This window comes from Strongylocentrotus purpuratus, unplaced genomic scaffold, assembly GCF_000002235.5.
Source record: "Strongylocentrotus purpuratus isolate Spur 01 unplaced genomic scaffold, Spur_5.0 spur5_scaffold_12, whole genome shotgun sequence".
NCBI classification, from domain to species: domain Eukaryota; kingdom Metazoa; phylum Echinodermata; class Echinoidea; order Camarodonta; family Strongylocentrotidae; genus Strongylocentrotus; species Strongylocentrotus purpuratus.
The window spans coordinates 28,853,769-28,876,743 of NW_022145597.1; the positions used below are offsets into that span (position 1 = coordinate 28,853,769).

Below are 22,975 nucleotides of genomic sequence, written 5' to 3' on the forward strand. Positions count from 1 at the left end.
CAATCTGACATTAATCATGAGAAAAAAACTCAGCAAATTTTGAGTACCGGTAATGCATTTTTTGGTGTCGTTCTCGAATAATAGCGATTTTGATCAAAAGTAATCATTGTCAAAAGTCTCTAATTGGTAACATGGTGTACAATATGAAATCACTATTTCCATGTACAAATTGGCTAGCTTTTTTTACCCCGTTGAATTGTGTAATTTTCTTTCATAATATGTTATATTAGTTTTAAAAAAAAGCTTATGACCAAAAGAAAGGAAAAATGAAGTGGAGTTTGAGTTCACATAAGTTTAATGTATAATAGAATGGAAAATTGAAAATCAATACAAATCAATTACAATCACAAAATTTAAAAATGACAAAGAACATACTTGCGTCAACAATACAATATAATTTAATGTAGCATGATAATTTATACCACTAAATGAATTTACAAAATATCTATGGGTGAATATATACAGATATATATGACTTTGTATAAAAGAAACATTGCACATTTAATCTTTAACATCTCACATGACTTAGTGGTTGTACGAAGCATACACCTGCCTCAATTGGTCTGCCAATAATATCCTACATTGACAAAATTCCTTGCTTTAAAGAGATCTGGTAACTTTGTCTGAGATTCTGAAACAAAATCCTGGATTGAGCTCATGCTGCAATGATAATTATAAACCTTTAGATCAGTCAGGAACCCCATGACTTTTACAAGCCGATCGCCTGTCTGATTATCAAGATATTTATGATTGGAAATCGAAATAAAATTTTGCGTTTTCCTAACGGTCTTCATAACACGACAGTCTATTGGGGAAAATGAGTATGGTAACACCGGTCACTCAAAGAATTTTACTTTTTTGAGGCACTTCATGATCATTTTGAAGTGCAATTTGTTGAAGGCTTCACTATTACACCATATCAAAGACACTGATAACATGTAGGGCCATGCATCTCTGATTTAACTTTGTTCAACGATGCCTTTAATACTACATCTAGCCCCAACCCTAACCCAAAACCCACTTGCAATACCAACCCCGATCCTACCAGTATATCTTTGATGAAATCAAGCATGAAGCAACTGTCGCTAGAGCAAACGTCGGAACGTCAAAGCAGTCTATCATAATGGCAACTGATGGGACGACAAACACTTAAATTGGCATGCCAAATCAGCGGATGATAATTTGGCTCCTACAGTGTTGAGCATCAACTTCAGGTCAAGTGTGCTTCGAAACATTAGCCGTCATGTTCTGTGATGGGCGCAACTGAGCACAATGCAGTCAAGCGTGCCCCGACGTCTCTCAAACATCCATCCTCTTCAATGTTCTAAACTCTTCATGGTTAAACAATAGTTGGTTGGCATGTTTGTGAACTGTTTTACCTGAGATGTTCTATAAATCAAGTACAGCCACAAAAGGCACATAGCTTGAAATCCTATCCATAAAACTAGCAGTTCAACAAAACTTGCCTCTTTAGTCAAGTAATACCGGTTGCAATCAACCATTCTACACCGATCTTGGGCACTATGGCAGAAGATCTAATCTGAGGGACAGGCTGTAGAAGAATATGATGCAGCAAGGCTGAATTTTTCTGCTTGCAACCAGGCATCCACACCAATTTGGGGCCCTATGGCTTAGAATCCTATCCGAGGGACTGGTGGTAGAGAAGCACATGATCAGTTCAGGCTTAAACTACTGGTCAGAGTAGTTTGGTGGAGACCATAGCCTGGGAATCCATTCTTAGTTCTTCCATGGCAAGAGGAGTCCAGATCCTTAGACCTTATTGGCTCGCTTAATCACGTTGCACCACATCTGTAGCGGTACTTGGAAGTATGGTCGGTTCACCCTGTAAATATAACAATTGAAAGAACATATTCAAAACCTTTCAATACTGGATTTTATTTCAGGCACAATTGTTCTGATCACATGTTGTTACTCCAAGTTATTAACAAAAATATTATTCTTTTATTTCTACATTGTTTAAATACAATGTACTGTTTTTAAAGACAGTATACATGGGCAAGAATGTTGTCAAAAAAATTGAAAAGTTGAAAAAATGGCAATTTTTTTTTGAAACAAAAATGTTTTTGTATCTCCCAATGTGTTGCCAAGTTTAGGATTTTTTATTTTATTTTCCTGTTTAAAATTCCTAGCATCAAACATAATATAATCATGAAACACAAAATCGTGCAGTGTGGGCATGCAGATTTGTTCCCTCCCTACTCATGGATCTGGCATGATATTGAGAGCTCTGAATCAAAAGCGATTTAATAACCAAACCACATGCATAGGTAAGGGCCACCTTGTTAGAATTATCAAAAGTCAAAGAGCGTCTCTCATAAAGTCCTGACCCAACCCCTTGTTGCATTTATGAATACTTCCACCAACTTAACCTCCTGAAAGATACCAACCTCACCCCTACTGAAAAACTGGGTTTACAAATAATGATCACAAAATAAATTAAAATCATGTTACCACTTCATTTTAATATCTATGAAAACAAAGTTTCAGTTTGAAGAAATCTGATCTGGCTATTCTTGGTCTGAATAAAACCCCACTGGAAACAAGGATCTGGGAACTGCACACAAAGGGATCTCTTTAAGGTAATACTTACGTTGGTTTTTCCATGGCTTCTTTACCCAAGTCCAGATCTTCCAGGTTGACCATGACGCCTTCCTGTGTCATGCCAGACTTCTCCTCACACTCGACAGGGACCTTCTCGATCTGGTCCAACTCAAACTTCAGATTGCCTGATTTAAAAAAAAAAAAAAAATTATCACAAAATAATCAGAGCTGTACTTTTCTTACATACACGATTCAAAACACTTCAAGGAATTCAAGATTGATTGAATTATCAAAGGTAGACATTGCAATACAAACACTTTAATACTTTTGGTTCTTAGTACATTAAAAATTATTATGAAAATGGGTGAAAAAGAGAATTTCGTCATAGCATTCCAAACTAGTCTTTTTGAAAAGTGATATATTATTGTTTAAGTAGCCCAAGCATGTTGAGCAATTGTATGCAGCACTTTCTAATAGCAAGGAAAAAGTGCTCAATCAAAACCATTTGGATTAGATTCCGAAATATCAAATAGTAATTACAATCAAACCTGTCTTAGTGGCCACCTCTCTAGAAAGGACAACTGTATAGAGTGGCCATATATTTTGTCTTTTACGAGAAAGAACTGTGTGTTGTAGGACCTGTCTTGAAATGCAACCTGTTTATAGTGGCAATCTATTTTATCTCCCTTGAGAAAAAAACTGTGTGTTTTAGGACCTGTCTGAAAGGCCACCTGTTTTTAGTGGCCATGTATTTTATCTCACTTGAGAAAAAAAACATGTTTTAGGACCTGTGTAGAAAGGCCACTTGTCTACAGTGGCCTCTTTGTCTGTTTCCCTTGTGTGGCCTTAACAGACAGGTTTGACTGGATGGCCCTTTCTTTATACTGTTCTTACCTTTGCTTGTGAGCTTTGGTGATATTCATTATTTATATTTCTGTGTACTACATTTTTATTCTGTTCAGGACCAAGATGTAAAACATATTTTGTATATACAATGTAATATATCTGATTCTTGTTACCCTGAATAAAAATATTTCAATAAATAAATAAAAATAAAATTTACCTTCTAGGATATCTCCAAGCATGCTGGCGGTCTTATAGCACATGTCGCTGGGCCAGAAGGCTGGGACGGAGGGGTAGAGACGGCAGGTATCCTGGGCCGTATGAAGACCAAGTCTATGAAGCAGAGCCTTGAAGTGAGTGTCCGCGTGGGCATTCTCAGAGCTCTCTGTGAAGGGGATGATCGGTACTGACTTCCCATCGGCTGTTTAGGGATGAAACAATAATAAGATAAGATAGTATTTATTGACATAATAACAAGATACAGGGATACCAGTTTGAATTGATCAGAGGGCCTGAAAATCACCTAGAATGAGCTATTTTGCATACAAAAAAGCCTAAACTATGGTCTGAAAATAACTTGCCAGGGTTTGAATTCAGGCTATTGCCTAAAAACTGGCATCCCTGAAAATACGAGCAATTACAAAGCTTATATTTCAGTTTTTTTCAGAGCTTAGCCTTCTAGTCCAGTTTTCAAAAGCTAACTTTCAACAAATGCAATGCTAAAATGTTTTTTAACACTTTAATATGTTTCCAGTGTTATCTGATGAAAATTAGTGGTTTTATAAGGACAACTGACAAATGTATAGAGTGGCCATATACATTGTCTTTTACGAGAAACTTACTATGTAAAATGGCCTTATCTGCACTTAGTAAAAAAATATATAACTCTTTAAAAAGAGTTAATTACAATGTATGCATGCAGGAGTGGGTGCTGGCAGATGATTTGAATACTTACAGACACAGTGCCATATGTGTGGCTCTCCTACATGAACCTTCGGGCAATCTGAGGAAAATACAAAACACAGAAATATCGTAATACAGTGTAACCCTGTTGAAACTTATTCCTTGAAGAGAAGGTCGAGTTCTGGGACGAGGTAAAAAATTAATTGTGAGCGTTATCATTATTATTATGCAAGTGTGGAAAACATCAGATAAACAATGTTCCCTGAAAAGCATGGCTCTTCAAATGCCTTAATATTCTAATATGGCATGTAACAGCGTAAAAATCGGGACAGATTTTTATGCCACATTTTGTGTAGTCCCATATACATATTTTTATGTACAGTGCTTGTAACTTTACCAAGACTGGGCCAAATTTCTGATCATTTTGATGATTCCAGAACCTTGCAGTACACACTTATATGCCAGATGATCAACCTTTTCTGATCGATTCCACACTGTTTCTTTCACAATGCAATTGCATGACCAGAACTCAACTTTATCTTTAAAGCCAAGCACTTTAACTTCACTAAACAACAACATTATGTCCTTGAGCAAGGCATTTCATCAACATTGCTCTTCTTCACCCAGGTGCTAAATGGGCACCCAATAGGATGTGGAAGTCAACATGATTGGATCAGCACGTGCGCGCCTGTATAAAAGCGACTAGCTGGAATGCTCCCCAGGGAGTGGAGAGTGTGCATTGTAATGTGCTGAATAGTATTTGAATCCAGTGACTGGGGTAATAATTATACAGTATTAGTGCTTTGGATTTCCTTTCAAGTATGAGTTAACACCCTTGTGGTCCAAAACAGTTGATAAGAAAAGTTGCCCTGTAGCCCTGGCAACTGGGCAAGAGAATTTGTATCATAATGGTGTACATATTCAATCAATTTAGTGGTTAATATTTTTGCTAATACTTACTCAGTTTGAAGTAACAGATTTCGAGGAGTACATTTTGCAGTTCAGCAATCTCGTCTCCGAATCCTGAAAATGATAAGAGAAATATTGTAGAATAGTTAATATAACACATAAGTCAAGGATAAATTATAGCTCAAGTCTGCCAAAATATAAAGCAATATTTTGAAGAATTTATAACAAATCGTTTTTCTAGTCTGCACATCATGAAATTGTGATGTCATATTCCATATACATATATATATATATATATATATATATATACATTTCTTTTCGAACATCTGTCTACGTTTTTAATGGCCAGAATATTGAATCTATCATATACAAAGAGGAATAATACATATGCGGATGATTGTTTTGCTTGAGATACTTGCATTAGTTTTTTTCTGTTTGTGATAGGTGTCCATCATCTACATTCAATATTTTATACATTTAAACAAAAAACTTCAATAGTATCCTAAAGACCACTGGATAGAGAGAGAGATATTTGATGGCTCTTTTTACCTTTGAGTCTAAGCGCTGCCAGGCATTCTTCAACACTGAGATCCTGGATTGGTTTTGCTGATTTTGAGGATGCGCTTGAGGTCTCGAGTTCTTCTTCTTCAACGTCGCTCTCATCCCTCGGCACATACAGGCCTTTAGCAGTGCTTGACATCTTCATCATCTATTGGAAGAAAAATAGGTATATGCAAACATATTGGATGTTATCATCAATTGATAAATATTATTATCAATATCATGACTCAGACTGCCACATCAAATGACATTGCATTACACACTACCGGTAGGAAGGAATTCCTTGAATGCTGTGAGCACCGAAATCGGTAGCCTAGCAGAGCCGGGGTAATATAATATATATAAATATCCAATATTATTATTATTATTGAAGGAGGACTTATCCCCAGGGGAAAGACAAGAATTCCTGTGTCTGGAACCATTAGCAGACCTAAAAACAATGCCTCAACGTTCTAGATACTGCCCACACAGATTTCCAACCCAAGTAAAAAGAAGGCCTATATTTTTACTCAACCAAACCACAACCAATCCATCAGTGTATAATCTACAAATAAAACCTATTTAAATGACTATGTATTGTCAACTTAGGTTTTTGACCAATAACCATTACCCTATTATCTAATTAATGACATACGTCACATACCCAATCTGATGATTTAAGACATTCTCTGTAATCATAGAATATAAATAAGGTTCAATTTCCTTATAAAATGAGGATGAGGACTGAGTATGATGTTTAATTTGTATTTTGAAACTGTGAGCACGTTGCTGTTTAGGTATATAGCAATTGAACTTCTTTTAATGTCAAAATGCTAAAGTTTCTCTTCAACTACCCTTAAAAATTATGAAAAACAAAGCAGTTTCTTACCTTGTTTTTGCTTATTACATCAGTGACGTGCTTCCTGTTAATAAAAGATAATAGAAGTAATATATATAAGTTACATATATATATATAGCAGATAATAATATTCATTATCACACTACAGATAATACTAATATACAGAGCTTTTACTCCAATTGGTATGATGCACTGAAAGTGTCATCAATTGGTCAGCATTGGACTTACAAGACACTTGATAATTCAAGCAGTAAAAGATTGCAAAGCAAGAACAGTGATGTATCTCTTTGAATTGTTCTGATGACAATGACGTCTTTAAGATTAGGATAAAGCTTATTACATGAACAATTCTAGATAATTTGCTATTATGAAAGAAAGAACGAGATTTAAAAAATAAAAACAAATTAGTGAGAGACAAATGTTGCCATACCTCTTGGCAGGACGTACTCTATCAGGCATGGTAACCGTCTCCAGACACTTCTCCTTGTTAGCACTGCCCAGTACACAGAACTCATGTATGATGTAGTCAATCAGTTCATGGGATTGCTGTGGATACCACACATAAATATTCACGTAAGCACATCAAACATAATTCAATAATATTTCTTGGGTTATGTATCAGAAACATTGTTAAAATCCAAGAGTTTCATCATCAATTTAATCCACAATGCAATTTACTTTGTATGATGAGGAAAAAATTATCACCTTAAGTCTACCTATTTTATCATCCATACTCCATAAAAACATCTGTACTCAAAAGTCTAAATTCTACACAGTTTATATATTTCATCATCCATACCTCATAAAACATCTGTACTCAAAGTCTACATGCCACATCGACTAATCCTACAAGTAAAGCTTGTAATGGTGTCCTAAGAGATGCTATCAATCACTCCCTGTCTTGGGAAACGACCCACTCAGGCACTCATTACCCATGTAAATCGGCTCATTTCCCTTCAGGCGACAAAGCCCTACATCCTATGGCTTCAGCCTGCAATCTCTTAATTTAACCCTGTCATCTCTTACATGTAGCTACACTATTGTCCAACTCAAACCATAAATGATGGAAAGCCTGTTCTTGGTCATGCTTAATCCATAGAATGTACATGTAGAGCATGCAGGGGATATAAGGATGACATATCCTTCAGGGAACTTGATGAAATGTTGCAGTAAGCATCAGGGGGAAGGACGTAGTGATTTTTTCCTCCTCTGTCTCTCCCTCTGTCCTTCCCTCCCCTCTCTTTTTTTCCTTCTCTAATCTTATTGGCCCTAAAAAATGGCAAACATTGACAGAATCACTTCATGATCTCACTCTACCCAATGAACTATCAATCACTGTTCCTGTTTCACAAAGAGTTGTTATGTTCTCCTGCAAGTTGGAATTTGGCTTCCCTCTACGTCTAGTAAATTCTATTTTACCTTTCAACAAATCTCTTAAGAGACTCTGCTGTCTCTTGATGTAAGTTTACAATTAGTTTGCAAGTCATAGTTACCTTGGTAACATAGCCGCTACCAGCCTCCCACAGCGAAGCGAAGGTACTTAAGATGGGGATCTGATAGAGGACCTCAGGCTTAGCGATGTCTACCACGACATGGTGCATCATCGTCATGACAACCTCGTTCTCCTCCAGTGTGTTGAGAGAGAACTTGGACAGCATGTAGTTGTAGACTCGCATGATGGGTCTAGTAGCAAACCTGAGGGGGAGATACAATGATGGCTTATCAAATTATTTTGATTATTAATTATTAATAAAAAAAAAATTATCATTATAATTATCATTATCATTACCATTATCATTATTATTATCATTATTGTTATCATTATCATTATTATTATCATTCTTATTATTATTATTATTGTTATTATTATTGTTATTATTATTAAAGTATTTTGCTCCAGACTCTTTCTTGAATGATTTTGCGGTGAATCTTGTGTGCAGGCTCTGGTGTTAAGAACCAGTAACCTGGATAACGAGCGAATGTGACTATAGCACTTTGGTACTCTATAAACTGAATCTAGACAAGCCCAATTGGACCCTTCGTGTAGGCAAGGGTAATGTTCATTAGTTTTGTGACATTTACAAAAGACCTAGACTGCACTCAATGTAGAATAACATGACACTGGAAAACTTACTTTCCGATATGTTTGGTCATGTCCAGTTTGCCCCACTGGGGCCTGTGAATGTGCTGGACCTGGTCTATGATGCGTAGGACCAGATCATTCCCGACGATGAGCTCTCGCAGGAAGGACAAAGTATGTTGGTTGGGCTGGAACTTGCGGATTAACAGGTAGTAGAAGTTGCGCACCGCGTCGGTCAATGCTATCGTGGCTGCAGAGAGGTGGAGAAAAAACAGAAGGTAAATTGGTGATTATGGAGTCCTACAGGAGCTTATCAAACCAGGAAAGGCATTCAGTTTTAAAGGGGTGCATGAAACCTGCCAACCTGAATTCAAGACAACCATGTGAAGGCTTACCCTCTGTAAAAATCATGTTTTCTAATCTCTCACATGCAGTCCTACTGAAATTTGTACTCCTGTACATAAATGGATGGAATCTTAAGTAAAAGCCACATCTCTCCACCAGTAGTGCCCTGATGAGACCTTATTAAACAGGGCTGACTGAATGTCAAATATCCTCTCGGATTGGGTAAATTACTGGAAAAGAACAGGCATGCACTGGGAATGAACGATAAAACGTATGGGGTGGGGGCTTACCGAGTATAGTCTTCATATGAATGATGTCTGTGTTCTGAGGATTGGTGGTGAACTGTTGGATGGCATGAAGCATTTGACGCATAGTGGAGGCCTGCATGTTCAAGCTGAGAGTCAAAGGAAAGTAGAAAGTAATTATTAACACATTTAATAGTTGGGGAAAGTCAAACAAAGGTTATGCAATATACTGTGAAGGACTTTAGATCTTTAGACCAGTGAATTGATTTGAACTGTTTCCTTATGCCGCAATGCTCAAAATCTTCAGTAGTATACATTGGACAAATGTGACTTTCCAATAACTATCTAAATCAAATAACAACATCAGCAAGTGATTAAATTTAAAACAATTATGTAAATAAACAAGTGCGAGACTACAACTGGAGCACATGGACTTACATTTTGAAGTCCGAGTTTGATTTGCTATCGTTGTTCCTTTGATTGCTCGCCTGGACGTATGCTTCCCATGTCATTAATGTTGAAGACAAAAGTTGGCTGAAAACAGGAGCTGATAGAGTGAGTCTGAAAACAACAAAAGAGATGGAAATAAATAAAGAACACACTGGTTAACCCATGGCAGTTACTGTTAGGCATTTGCTAAAGATCTAAATGAATCAGCTTTCCTCCTCAAATTGGCAGCTTTCATCCTCAAATTGGCAACCATCAGTATTATTTTCCACTCTTTCATACCTAACCAGAAACACATTCAGAGCCTAACAAAGAGTTAACATTGTGGTTGATTTTGAAGGATGACTAACTGTTATTAGTTTTGTCAATCTCTCGACAAATCAATTTGGCAGGATATTATTTAACAGTACATAGCGTAGGACCAGTCTTATCAACTTTGAATCTGTGTGATTAACACAACTAATGCGAAAGATTGTTATCATTAAAATTTGACCAATAGTTCATGAAATATCAGTGCGTCTAAAAAATTCAAAAAGAGGCTCGCACCTAATCTTTCAGGATAATCATCTTTCCGCCTGCGTAGATCTTTCATATACGCACAAACAATTTCTACAGAATGTTTTACATTATTTGTGTTAGAAAGAACTTACTTGATATCTGTGTAGGATACATCAGGGTGTGTAGCAAATGGAATGAAGAAATTCATCTGCCACAGGAAATAATGGTTGGTTACCATGTTCTTCAAGTCCTCCTATGGGACAGCAAGTTGATGGGTAAAATAAGCAAGAGGTGGAGAGAGAGGGGGGAGGAGAGAGAGAGGGGGAGGAGGGAGAGAGGTGGAAGGAGGTAGAGAGGGGGATGGAGGGAGAGAGAGAGAGAGAGGGGGGAGAGGGGGAAGGAGGGCAGAGAGAGAAAGAGAGGGAGGGGGTTGGGGGAGAGAGAGAGAGAGAGAGAGAGAGAGGAAGAAACAAGACAGAAGAGGAGAGAAGATATGAACATGTTATATTTCAACCCTTTAGAGCAGTACTATCTATGGGATCAAAATTCTATATTATTTGGTACCAAGTGCAAAACTGATTCAAGATTGCAGGTCATTTCCATTTATCAAGGAGATGCCCATATTTTCAAAAGTGTGATATGCACACGATAGTATCATCAACCATGGTGCTTCGACAAAGCTCTTCTGACAACAACTCCATGCTCTATTTTGCCAAAGGTATTGGGTTAACTTTGTCTGATAGTCTAAATAAATAAAGCGATTTCAAAACTGCATTCATACCTTGCATTGTATCAGGATGTTGTCCATGCCATACTTGATGTAGTCCAGACCAAATTGAGCCAACTTTTTCCTAAAAACAGAAAAAAGCAATGATCGTAATTTCATACCGCATGTGGAGATTCTAGGCCTCTGATTGGTAAAACCGCATTGAGCGTACAGTTAACAATGGCTATATGCTGTGAGACACACACGTTTCTCTTAGACAGGTACGTTTCGCTACAAACAAATATATTTTGACAGGAATATTTTAGGGTCACGCTTAGGTATCTTGCACCTCAGTGATCTTGAGACTGCCCTGTACCGTTTCAAGCTCGCCTTGGCCTTTGTTGTAACCGTGCCCTTCAAAGCAGTCAGTGTTTGTATAAGATAACTTACAAATCTAAATACAATGAAATAGCTACAAGAGGGAGGGAGGCATGTGCCATTCCCCCCCCCCCCCAATCAAATGGAGGAAAGAAATAAAGAGTGAAAATGAAAGAAAGGAGGGAGAGAAGGAAGCCAAGATAAAAAAAATAAAGATGAAGACTACACCCCATCATCACTCTCCTTTAATTAGAAAGTTTTGTTCTTTTGCAATTCATTCACCGAATGGGACCAAGAAACCAACAATATATACATCACACGTTAATTTTAAAGGCACACTGTCCTACTTGTAGCTACTTGCTCCCTCTATATAGAAAACTTCCCCAATCGGTGCCTGTTGGTCCCCCATGATCCTCTTTTTCTTATGTTAAATGATAGCTGAGTTAATGAGATAGCCACCTGTCACAGTGACCTCGCTGGCTCAGTGGGTGGTCTTATCCCTTCTGGCTAAAGTAGTAAAGCCTACCTTTAAGCATAAGGCAATTTTGGCATCAAACTATAGACATAGAGAGCCTTGAAAGTACAGTCAAACCTGTCTATACCAACCACCCAGGGGAAACATAAAAAGTGGTCCTTGTAGACAGGTTCCTTTAGTACATGTTTCAATGAGAAACCATTTTCAAGGGAAACAAAAAATGTGGCCTTTGTAGACAGCTACAGCAGGTTTGACTGTACATGTTAATTGTGGAACTTACATGTTTTTCCTCTTCAGGTAGTTGTTCCCGACCTTCTCTGAGTCATCATCTGATGACATGGATGAACTTGACGAACAAGAACTCTGACTTGAATCTCCCTGTAATCAAACAAGCATAATCACAATACTCAAATTGGCAACTATACCATGAGAGCATCTGGCTACTCACTATTTCCTCGAATTTTATTTCTATTAATTAGCTTTTAATTTGCATTGCACTACATGTATATTCTATATTATATTTTGTAGTTTTATTACTTCTTCTATGCTTTTCGTTGTTTTTTCTTTTATCACTAAATTGATATTTGTGTTAAGGGTCCCTTCCAACCTCGATCCAATGACTTTACAAGCTCCAAGATCCTACAAATTTCCCAAGTATAAATATATTTATGTGTTCACTCATGTGTCATAATAAACTGTTATCCTTTAGAGAACATCATTACACAGTTAATCACTACAGGGTAATTTGAAGAACTGCATAAAAAGTTTTTTTTATAATGATAACAATAGCAGTGTTACTAACCTCTTGTACAGTGCTGTCACCGGAGCTATCTATGGTGAGTGTGCTGCTACATGAGAGCGTCCTCTCACAAGATGAGGTGTCTCTGGGTTTGCAGGAAGGGCCCGGTGAGAGGGGCTCTTGTATCGTCTCCAAGCTGTGGGTAGATAGTGACGGTGAAGCTGGACCCTCAGCGTCTGTCACTACTTTGGTTTCCTGTTTTGATAAAAACGCAATTCATTAATACTATGAAACGTCATTATTTCCATTTTTCCTCACATTGAGGTGTCATGGTCGAGTGCATAAGTAACCAGACTGTAAATCAAAGGTTTCTCGCTACAATTCCCGCCCTGGCACCAATGTTCTTTGGCAAAACATTTATGTACATTCGCCACACTCTACCTAGGTGTAGTAAGTGGGTAGGTGGGAGGATATATTCCTTGAATGCACTGAGAAAGACAGTTGCTGGAGCTCAAGCCGAGGTAAAACTATCCAAAGTCCATTATAAGCACATAGAGACGTTACTTCATAAAGTGATATGAGCTATACAAGAATGCAATATCACCCATTTCCTAACATTAGATCGTTGGCTCATTATTCTAAATATCAACTCCTAATTGGATGGATTTTATCTATTTTCCAAGGAAAATGCAAATTTATGCACACTGCACAAGAAAGTATCTGGACAAGGAATGAAAGGTGCAACACAAATGGCAGGTGAAAGAATTGCATGGCGTGCTCTCGTGAAGGCCACAGCAGCGCTTCACAGCGCCACCTGAAGTTGATGATGATGATGCACAAGTATTACAAGGTTTTTACAATAGAATTGTATTTAAGGAAACCGTAAGAAACTGACCTCTTTTGTAGTTTGTTCATCCTTTGCACCCTCTGCCTCTCTCAGCTTCTGTTCATGCTTGCGATTCAAGTAAGACATCATTTTCAGTGAGCTCTGCAATGAAAGAACAAAAAGTATGTTAAATGCTGCTTATGTTGAAAATATATTGTTTTTAAAAAAAAGAACGGTTTGCAAATGTATTCAAAAGTGTGCATTGCGTAAAAAGTTATTTATGAAGACACAAGAGATAAGGAAGGGTTCATTTGGAGTACCTAACGTAAAAGTTCCACTGCATTTTCTGTACTGGAGCAGGAAAGTATTGACTCATATAAACTCACACCGAGTTAATATCCTTCTGTCTCTGAAGTTAAGATACATGTAAGTGATATTCAGCAAGAATCACTTTGTTTATAGCATAGACACAATTTTTCTTATGTACTACAGAATCAAACTTTCCAAAAAACCTTCAGAACTTCCAGTTCATGTACTTACGCAACCCACACGACCATGAGTCAACTGATCTTTAAATTGACATCCAGTCTTCTAATCTTACATTAATTACTTTAATTTTTCTCTATACAAAGAAGTATTATCTATTTAAAACTTACTGTGTCCTTGTACATCAGGTGGAGTACTTGAAGTAAAGATGAAAGCCACTTGCTCTAAACAAAGATTAAAAAAAATAAACATTTGAAATGGTAATTAGGGAATATAAATCATGACCATGAAATACCTGCAAAAGTCGGGAATCTTCCAAGCCAAAATTAGGAATATACTATATCACATGTAATTATACAGAGGAATATAGGGTTCATTCATAACGCTACTTTGACAGCAGAAAATGAGCAATCAGTCATAAATAGGAGTGGTTTGCAGTTATGCTGTGATTTAATAAGGTTTAAAGAAGCGAGCGACTTGTGATCACTCGGAGAGTTTGTTGTTTTGCTACTTCAGTTGGCTTATTACACGATTGAAGCCTTACAAGTTCTAATCCATTCCAACAAATAGGATGAGGCTGGAAATAGAATTTCTGCACAGCAGGCACTTATAGAAACATGCATATAAAGACCACTTAATGAATGCAAGAATAGTGGTCTTTTAAGGCAGACTGTCTTCATTTACAGTTTCCATCAATACATGTTTCTGTGTAAAGTTCTGTTCAGGGGAAACAGCAGGTTGCTATTAAAAGCAGGTTTAACTGTGTTAAATTGAAATGTGTAATAAAGGCACAAACACTTACCCCTTCAGGTCTTCTACACATCTCTTTTAGGACATCTTGGAAATCGGCTTTGAAAAGTTTTCTGAAAGGAAAAACAATCAATAAGATGACACTAGAAACAAAGGATGCAAAGATTTGTATTTTTGTTGGTACACATAAATATTGTTCCACAGGCTCTTTCAAGAATTGTATACATGTAACAACACTAAAACACATCTGTTCATTTTAAACTAGATATGTATTTGATCGCTCTCATCTTTATAGTTTTAAGACATGCTCATACTTCATTTTTTTCTAATTTTCTAATCATTCTCATTAAAAACATTTAAAGGATTTAATTGACTATACAGAACATCCTTAATGTGAGGAGTCAAGTTTCACTTCACATGATCACATCTATCCTAACCTATCTTGCAGATTGTGAACAAAGAAAAGGCCTTGCATGTAAACTGCTTAAAGCAATACTGAACTGATGAACTGACTGCCCAAGCATACTATTAATTACAAAGCGCATCTTGCCGACTGTGCGTAACACAATACCAAAAGTCCACTTTGCAGAAATAGGACCCGAATGCGAGCACCAACAGCTCAGATATGGAAGCAGCGGGTCACAGGATCATACTGTTACAGTTGACATAAGATGGCGCTAGAGGAGATCTTGCAATAGTGCTTCTAGTACATTGTGGCTTTAATTCCTTGACTTACCCGATGATTGTGTCGTTCTTGAGACTTCCGACCTTGTAGCGCTCATAGTTGACATACAGCACATTCCTGATTAGCGTCAGACAGTTGCTGAGCGTGTCCGCGTTGGTTTGATCGATAGCATAGCTTCCCGCCTGATTGTGGAAAATGCAAAGGAAACATAAACCCTGTTAGTCATGATAATGTATTACACAAGGTCTTAACTTTGAGACTATACTGCAGACTGCATGCAATTCACAATCTACAGCCCGTTAGCAGAAGAAAATGTGTTCAGCACCACAACAAAAATCACCTTAGGTGCCTTTGGGGAGCTTGGGTAAGGCCAGGGCAATAGTACTACTTTGAAGGTGTCTCGAGCATCCCCATAGATGGATGTACACTATGTGTGTGATATAAATGGAGCTTACATATTATCTCACATTTCTTAGATCTGCCCAGTGATCTAAAATTTACAGTGAGGACAATTTCTCTGGCTTTATTTTATCAAACTGTAGGTTCAGGGATAGGTTGCAATTGGGTCTCATGTTAGGTGTAGATATGGAGCATGTGTCGTAAAAAACCAAATGCTTACCTCTTCAATGATGAGTGCCATCTGACCGACGAGACAGCTTATCACCGTGGACTGAGTGAATTCCTTCTTGATGGTGGCTAGCATCTTCTGAAGCTCATCTCTCTTCTCGTAATCCTCTTTGGTTAGTTTCTTCAGGATTGGCATGACAACCTCTAGAGGCATGGAGAGGTGCATCAATAACCTGTAGACAAGTGCAACAAAATGGTAAATTGGAGCTTATCTTGAATTCTAGCATGGAAAAAATATCCCAGAAGACTGGAGTTGCTGCTACCTTGTTTGGCGTTCAACAATAAGGGATAGAGCAACGTCGATCTGGCGCTGCTCAGTGGGTGACGGGCTCACGATCAATTGGGCAAAAAGAATTTCCATTTTCGGTTTAACTTAACAAAATTTGGAGTGGACTTTAAAAGATCATTATCATTATTATTATTATTATATGACTGGAAATAAATGTTGAAACTTTCAAACAAATCTTCATGCCACATGGTTATGTTGAAGGTAGACCTAATATACTCATATCTATGTGCTGTGTTGTTCATTATTTTGGCTATGCAGGGATGACAGAGTTAATTTGTTACAATTTATTATTAAACAAAATTAGAACACTGATACTAAAGGCAAATGTAGAAAATTGCAAAAGCAATGGAGATAAAAAATAAAAACTAAGAAGAAAAATAATTGGAAATAAATATCTGAAAGAAAGATAAGTAAGAACAAAGAATTTAAAGAACAGAGATATTCTGAGAGTACTGGCGATTTAGCAAGTAAAGAGTGAAAAATTGAGAGAAATACAACAAAACAATTTTAAAAAAATTTTAAAAATAATTTTCTTACCTTACAATAGCATCAAAGACTTCTGGATCCTCTGTCGAATGGCAAAGAATAGGGATTAAATCCTGAAAAATAAAATAATGAGAAATTTTGTCATTTCAAGAGAACAATTAATACCAATATTATAGGGCATTACAGGGCATGTTATTTACACTAGGTTATATACAAGGTACATGTACTGTATGCATGCACAAGTCTTTCGTGAATATAAGAGGGGCAGTAAACTCCCTGGTGATGATGCAACGCACCAATATTCACAGTACATGCACTAGCCACACTCGTCATTTTACAATTAAGAATGAGAAAGACACTAAGTGCTTGCAGGCACTTAATTAACTTGAAGACAATTGACAATTGACAACCTGCACCACTTCAAAGCTTTACTCAAAACACTCACATCTTCCTTCAGACATTTAATTGTTAATTTTATTGGAGGAGCTCGGCCTGAATGTTTTTTTAAAAACAGATATATGGTGCCATACAAATGCTGTTCATCATCATCATCATCATATAAACACAATGGGATTTATTTGGCCAGCTTTTCAGTATTTTGTAGACACACTGTAGCTACATACATGTAACTTCTCTTTTTGAAATATCTTCAATAAATCACACAAATTCTGAGAAAACTGGGAAATAAGCTAGAGCTCTACAACAAAAAGAACAAGGCTTCAAATGTAAACATGTTTATTTCTGACAAATGCAAAGTAATTTTGTGCTTGTCTCATTCTCAACTGCTGCAATTACTTTAGACACTGAAAGTCCAGAAACCTGCTAGAAAATCAAAATGAATATTTTGATCAAAAAGTTGCAATTGTAATTGTGAAAATAATACTCACCATCTGAATGAGACGACTATTGGCCACATTCCGCCTTGCCTGACATTTCACTTTACTTTCTTGCAAGATGTTGTTCACCATGACATCCAATACATCTGAAAAAACAGAAACAATCATGCACATAAATAAAACTTATTTTCTTTTTTTCTAGTCTCTCTTAGTCTCCAAGTGAAAGAGTAATTCTGCCTTCTCATAAAATGGGATGAAAAACAAAAGGATGGCGACTCAGACCTGTCAAGAAAACATTTAGTAACTTGGGTTAGGCTCTGCTGTAAAACCATCAAAATTTTACTGGTTATGCTGATTCACTCAATCAATTGAAAATTCATCATTATCATCATTGATCAATCTCTATTTTCCTATATTTTGTGATGGGCCTTTTTTATTTTCTCAACCGCCTTTCTCCAAGCCTTGCAATCTTACGCATCACCCAGGGGGTGGGGCCAGACGCTCTAATATGTTCCCCTGTTTCAATTGTTAAGATAAAAATCATCTACATGTTCTTAGAAATGAGCAAACTAACACTTCAACAAGCTCTGCTTCTAGTTAGTTCCTCTTTTCTTGTGCTTTTTCTATTATTTTTGTTGTTTCATTGCATATTTTTGTAATATAATTATTCATTGTATTATGTTTTGCATGAGAAATAAAATCATTTGAATCACATCAACTACTACCATCTTCCAAATTAAGAAATTTATCTTTGGTTAAGTCATATAACATGTACATGTACATGTAAAAAAAATAAAAAATAAAACCTCCACTTACCCTTGCATTCCTCGGTGATTACATAGCTTGTCTCCTCATGGTAACCAAGATTGGTTGCCGTGGCATTTAAGCCACCTCCCATAATAAGCCACTGCATCCTGAGTTTTAATCGTTTGTAGGTGTCTGATCTGAAAGAGAGAAGAAGAAGAAGAAAAAAGGGGGTCAAAATTACAAATGCATTGTTGGCACTGAGTCAATGTAACATCTTCTCTACCTTTACTGCCACCATTTGTAAATGATATCCAGGGTGGTTCATAAACAAACTTAACAAAGTGTCAACTGTCAAATATATAAAACTGGCCCATGGACGGAGCATCAACTGATGGGTGCCAACATGGAAGTCCCTTGTATTGTGGCTGGGATCCACTGCTTGCCTAAGGATTCCAAGGTTCTTAGATGCACTATGGTCTGGTGCAATCTGAGCCAGACTTTGAAGCATCTTCACACAAATTTCATGACTAACATTTCATAAATAATTTTGGTTGAGACTTGAGAATGATTATTAATTAACTAGCAACAGGTCAATTAACAACCAAAACAATCGACATTCAAACCTGTAACCTGTACATGTTTATTCAGATACCCTAATTTATATACAAACCTATTAACTTGGACCTACATTATACAAACTAAGCTTTCTAGTAGATCCCCCACTTTATTTAGCTTTTTGCAATGTATTTATCATACTTATGATTGTATCTTTTGTTATAACTATTACCATGTACATTATGTTCCTATATTGTATTTAAATACAGTAATTATTACCATGTTCAATTCTGTTATCTTCGATAAAGTGGAAATAAATAAACTTGAAAATTGTAGCTGATTTTCAAACCCGTGATAAAACGTTCAATCCAACATGTATAGATGTTAGTATGTTATTGTACATGTTTGAAACCCTTGGAAACCACCCTGTGATGTTTCAAGATCTTACATGTATATGACTTAACTTGAAACGAATCGATTGCTCTATTGCGAAATTTGGCATGAAATATCTTTCAATGGGTTTACACTTCACAGTGAGGGAGGGTAGCTACATTGTATTTCTGCACCACACTTTTGGAAGAAAAAGGCATACTGGTCAAGATACTGGGTAACCAATACATGTACAATTAATTCATTATGTAAATATTTCAACTACATGTATTCAATTCAATTCTCTATTCAACCAGTATAAAACAATTTACAATAAAAATATACAATATATACAATATAATGGTTAGGAGTTTAGGACCCCTTAGAAGCGAAAAATCTGCTTGTAATCGGGGCCCTGTAACAAACAATAACAAGATAATGAACATAAATTAAAGTAGCTTGGCGAAGAAATTTCACATAATCACTAAAAATGGGCAAATTATACATGTCCGGATAGCGTAGACCAATATGAAGACACACATTCTGCTCTAAAGTCTTGTAAATATAAATGAAACGCGGTAAGAAGCTTTTTCCAAGAACCTTCTCAGAACTTCAATTCCTGGCTTGAACATTTTGTTCGCGCAGTAGGCCGATTATGACGTCCCTGGTTGGGCACGATCGCAATTCTAGGCCTCAAGCTCGCCTCTCGCACAGCTCGCGTGCGGTATTATGCATAGCTATACGTATACATTATCAGGACTTTGCATGCTTCATATCCTGACCAGAAAGTGGAATAACAATCTCTATATAAATCATGTAATTACATTTAATATTAAGCAAATTTATGTAATATAATACAAGGGGTGAATCGTGCAATTCGATTTGTCCAAATACCCTTCCGTTCTGTGTAATTTGTTCGGTCATCATGCCTTGGCGTGATAGTGATTGCTGTTGATTATATACGGAGACCATGATGAGTGAATCGCGAGCGTCCTTTTGCATTTGTATGATGTCTTGCAGCTGCAGTTCTATTTATGAATGGTGCATATTTGTAATTGATTTTCTCCAAATATAATCTCACATCTAATTATCTTTGTTTTATTATTCGTGAAATTTGCCAAAAAGCCCCACACATCCCGAGTCATGACAGATTGATCGCCAGTTGAGCGGGGCCGGGGGAGCTGTCGTTTGTATATGTACATGTATAATGCATGCAGACGAGAGTTGTGTGAGAGCTTGAGGATCGCACTCTCGCTCATGTGCCAAACCTCCTACGTCACAAATCGTACGTCACAAAAGCGGGCCGATCAAGGGCGGAATAATCGGGTAGTAATTTCACCACTTTTAAAAGCAGATAAGTCAAATCTGTAACAATTTTTGAAAACTAAATTATTAAGGTTAAAAGCCTTTTGAAACCTTCGCTCACCTTCTTTAACAATAAATAGTAAAAGACTTGCATAATGTACTTTATTTTCATTCAAGTAAAAAAAAAAACACAAACAATAAAGGTAATACAAAGTTTGGGGAAATTTTGAAAATTGGGTCGATAGTGATTCTTTACAATTTTGATATATTTGGATGCCCCTGTGGATGTATTATAAGCACTAGAAAATTTAGCTGCTAAAACTCTTCTGATTCCAAGAAAAATTGAATATAACAATTTACCGGTGCTCCTGGTAAATTTTGATAAATTTCAAAAATTGCGCCTGCTGTACAGCTGTACAAAGTCAATGGTAGATGCGACCATGAAAATCTCAGAATATGTACATGTAGTTGTGATATATAATTTTCAAACGGGAATAGCTAATTGGTAGATTTTAGTCAAGAAACATTGTTTTATAGCTCAATTAATATCTTGACCTTGAGAGGGAGCTACAAATGTATACAACATTAAGAGCTTATTATTTACAATTTCATAACTCTAGACTCGATTTCAACCGTGACAACGATCACTGAATATTGTAGGATCACATATTATGCTTCTAATATGTTCATTTGAACCAAATTAATAACCCCATACCAAATCTTTGTATTACCTTTAAGAAAGAATATAGACTGCCTTTAATTCAACAAATGTACAACCCCACTCAATCTTCACTCCAGAAACTAACAACCACTCAAAACTACTTCTCCTTCAATGGGTCCAATTACAAAGCCAAACTCCATTTTGATAACATTTCATTTTTTGCACTGCCATTTACAAGTTACTTCAGTTTCAGTTTTCAGTTTCATTTATTTCTCCTCAAGAGATCAACAGATAAAAAATACAAACATAAACAGACAAATGTATGACAGTACATACATGTAAGATGAATTGTAAAAAGTGAGGAAGGCAGTGGCCAAAAAGGAAACAAACCTTGTAAGAGGCCAACCCTTTAAGAAAACAAGATACCAGTATACAATTTATGTAACATAAAAAACACATCAAAAAGGAACACAAAATAAGACAAGAAATAAAGTAACTATTATTAACCGGCTCGGATGTCAATCACTCATCTCAGATCAGTGTCCAACATAGGTCTAGATCTACATCATTTATACATAATGATGTAATGTTGTCCAGGACAAATTTTGCACACAAGACCCTACATTATTAACACAAAATTACAATAGTCTTAACATGTATTCTCACATGACGTCACACACATACACCTGTAGATCTAGGTCTGTACATCACACAAATCCTTTTAATATAAAAATTTAACTGGGTCGAGAAACATGATTGCCTACATGTAGGTGATACTGAACACATGCACAAAATAATTAAGATCTAGTAGACCTAGATCTAACATAAACTTGTTTTGAGTTGTCGTGTAACTTAGTTTAAGTTACGTAGTAGATCTAGATGTGGTTACACTTTTACACTGTGTATAGAGGCTACTCACAGTATACTCACTAGTCACACTCGCAGTTACAGACTCGGGCTCGGAGTTTAACACAAAACTGGCTTCGCATGCAGATTCCAAGATTTCGGCTAGCGATGTGTTTGGTTCTAACTCCAACTCCAAACCTAACCCTGGATGGTGTAGAATAAACGTTGAATATGCCTAATCTCACTGAACATGTTTAAAGGCAAAGCAGGTAACACTATCCCAGTCTCAAGTCAGAATTTGACTATAAGGGTTCCGTTTAGATCAACAATTCAATTCCCAGTCGACGGGAAAACATAGGGTCGGTATAGAAATCCGGCTGCGTACGTACAACATGACGGCGACATGCACCTTCCGTGATCGTAGATACAAATGTACTAACACATATATTATAACGCAGTTGTAGTACGAGAGTCGAGTATAGAGTCAACATTGGGTAACTTGAGCCGATTCGGTTCAACGTGATGTCCAATCAGCATGGGAGCCTTCGCAGATTTCTTCGGTACACGTGCTGGCTTTTCACGTGTACTGTTGTTTATACCACCCGTTAACTCATTTTGCCTAGGCTAATTCGGACAGTTCGTTATTTATCCGGCACGAGCCATGGATCTTGGGGCTTAGATACCGCGCTTAGCGTATTGTGTGGGAGGGGTGGAGGGGAGGGGGTGGTGCTCCCTTCCAGTTAAAATTTAAACGTGTTTTATTTCTAATTCGATACCAATTTTTTTTTTCTCTCTTTTTCTGTAAATTATACTTTTTTATGCGTTATTTGGAAAATGACAAATTTCCTAATTTACAGTCAGGCAAAATATATATGCTTATTTAGAAGCCTACATATCAGGGCTCGAGCCTCCCTCTATGTTATAGGGAAGTAGAAAGGAAGAAAGAAATAATAGTGACCTGCCAGTTTCCGAGGGCTC

General features: G+C 36.8%; 1 protein-coding gene across 2 annotated transcripts; it reads right to left on the minus strand.

Moving 5' to 3' along the window:
- Nucleotides 1-942: 942 nt before the first annotated feature.
- LOC587080 (protein timeless) lies at nucleotides 943-22,427 on the minus strand. 2 transcript variants are annotated; one of them, XM_011667978.2, is made up of 25 exons: nucleotides 22,082-22,427; nucleotides 18,331-18,458; nucleotides 17,566-17,660; nucleotides 16,730-16,791; nucleotides 15,896-16,076; nucleotides 15,328-15,458; nucleotides 14,644-14,704; nucleotides 14,012-14,065; nucleotides 13,425-13,517; nucleotides 12,593-12,784; nucleotides 12,071-12,168; nucleotides 11,013-11,082; nucleotides 10,384-10,484; nucleotides 9,725-9,847; nucleotides 9,332-9,435; nucleotides 8,751-8,946; nucleotides 8,110-8,311; nucleotides 7,047-7,162; nucleotides 6,647-6,680; nucleotides 5,767-5,926; nucleotides 5,269-5,331; nucleotides 4,361-4,408; nucleotides 3,626-3,826; nucleotides 2,612-2,747; nucleotides 943-1,843 (listed from the first exon to the last, which is right to left on the minus strand). In XM_011667978.2, exons 2-25 carry the CDS (start codon nucleotides 18,425-18,427, stop codon nucleotides 1,771-1,773), a joined length of 2,691 nt encoding a protein of 896 aa, XP_011666280.2. In that variant the 5' UTR covers nucleotides 18,428-18,458; nucleotides 22,082-22,427; the 3' UTR covers nucleotides 943-1,770. The 2 variants fall into 2 exon arrangements, with proteins under 2 accessions (XP_011666280.2, XP_791927.4); XM_786834.5 differs by having other exon boundaries at nucleotides 22,071-22,427.
- Between the last annotated feature and the right edge of the window lie 548 nt (nucleotides 22,428-22,975).

Excerpts from the sequence above, each read along its gene's own strand:
- LOC587080 (XM_011667978.2), bottom strand. The coding sequence starts at position 18,427 with ATGCAGTGGCTTATTATGGGAGGTGGCTTAAATGCCACGGCAACCAAT. Across the intron at positions 17,661-18,330 it reads AATCACCGAGGAATGCAAGG|ATGTATTGGATGTCATGGTG; the intron begins GTAAGTGGAGGT and ends CTGTTTTTTCAG. Across the intron at positions 9,848-10,383 it reads GTATCCTACACAGATATCAA|ACTCACTCTATCAGCTCCTG; the intron begins GTAAGTTCTTTC and ends TGTTGTTTTCAG.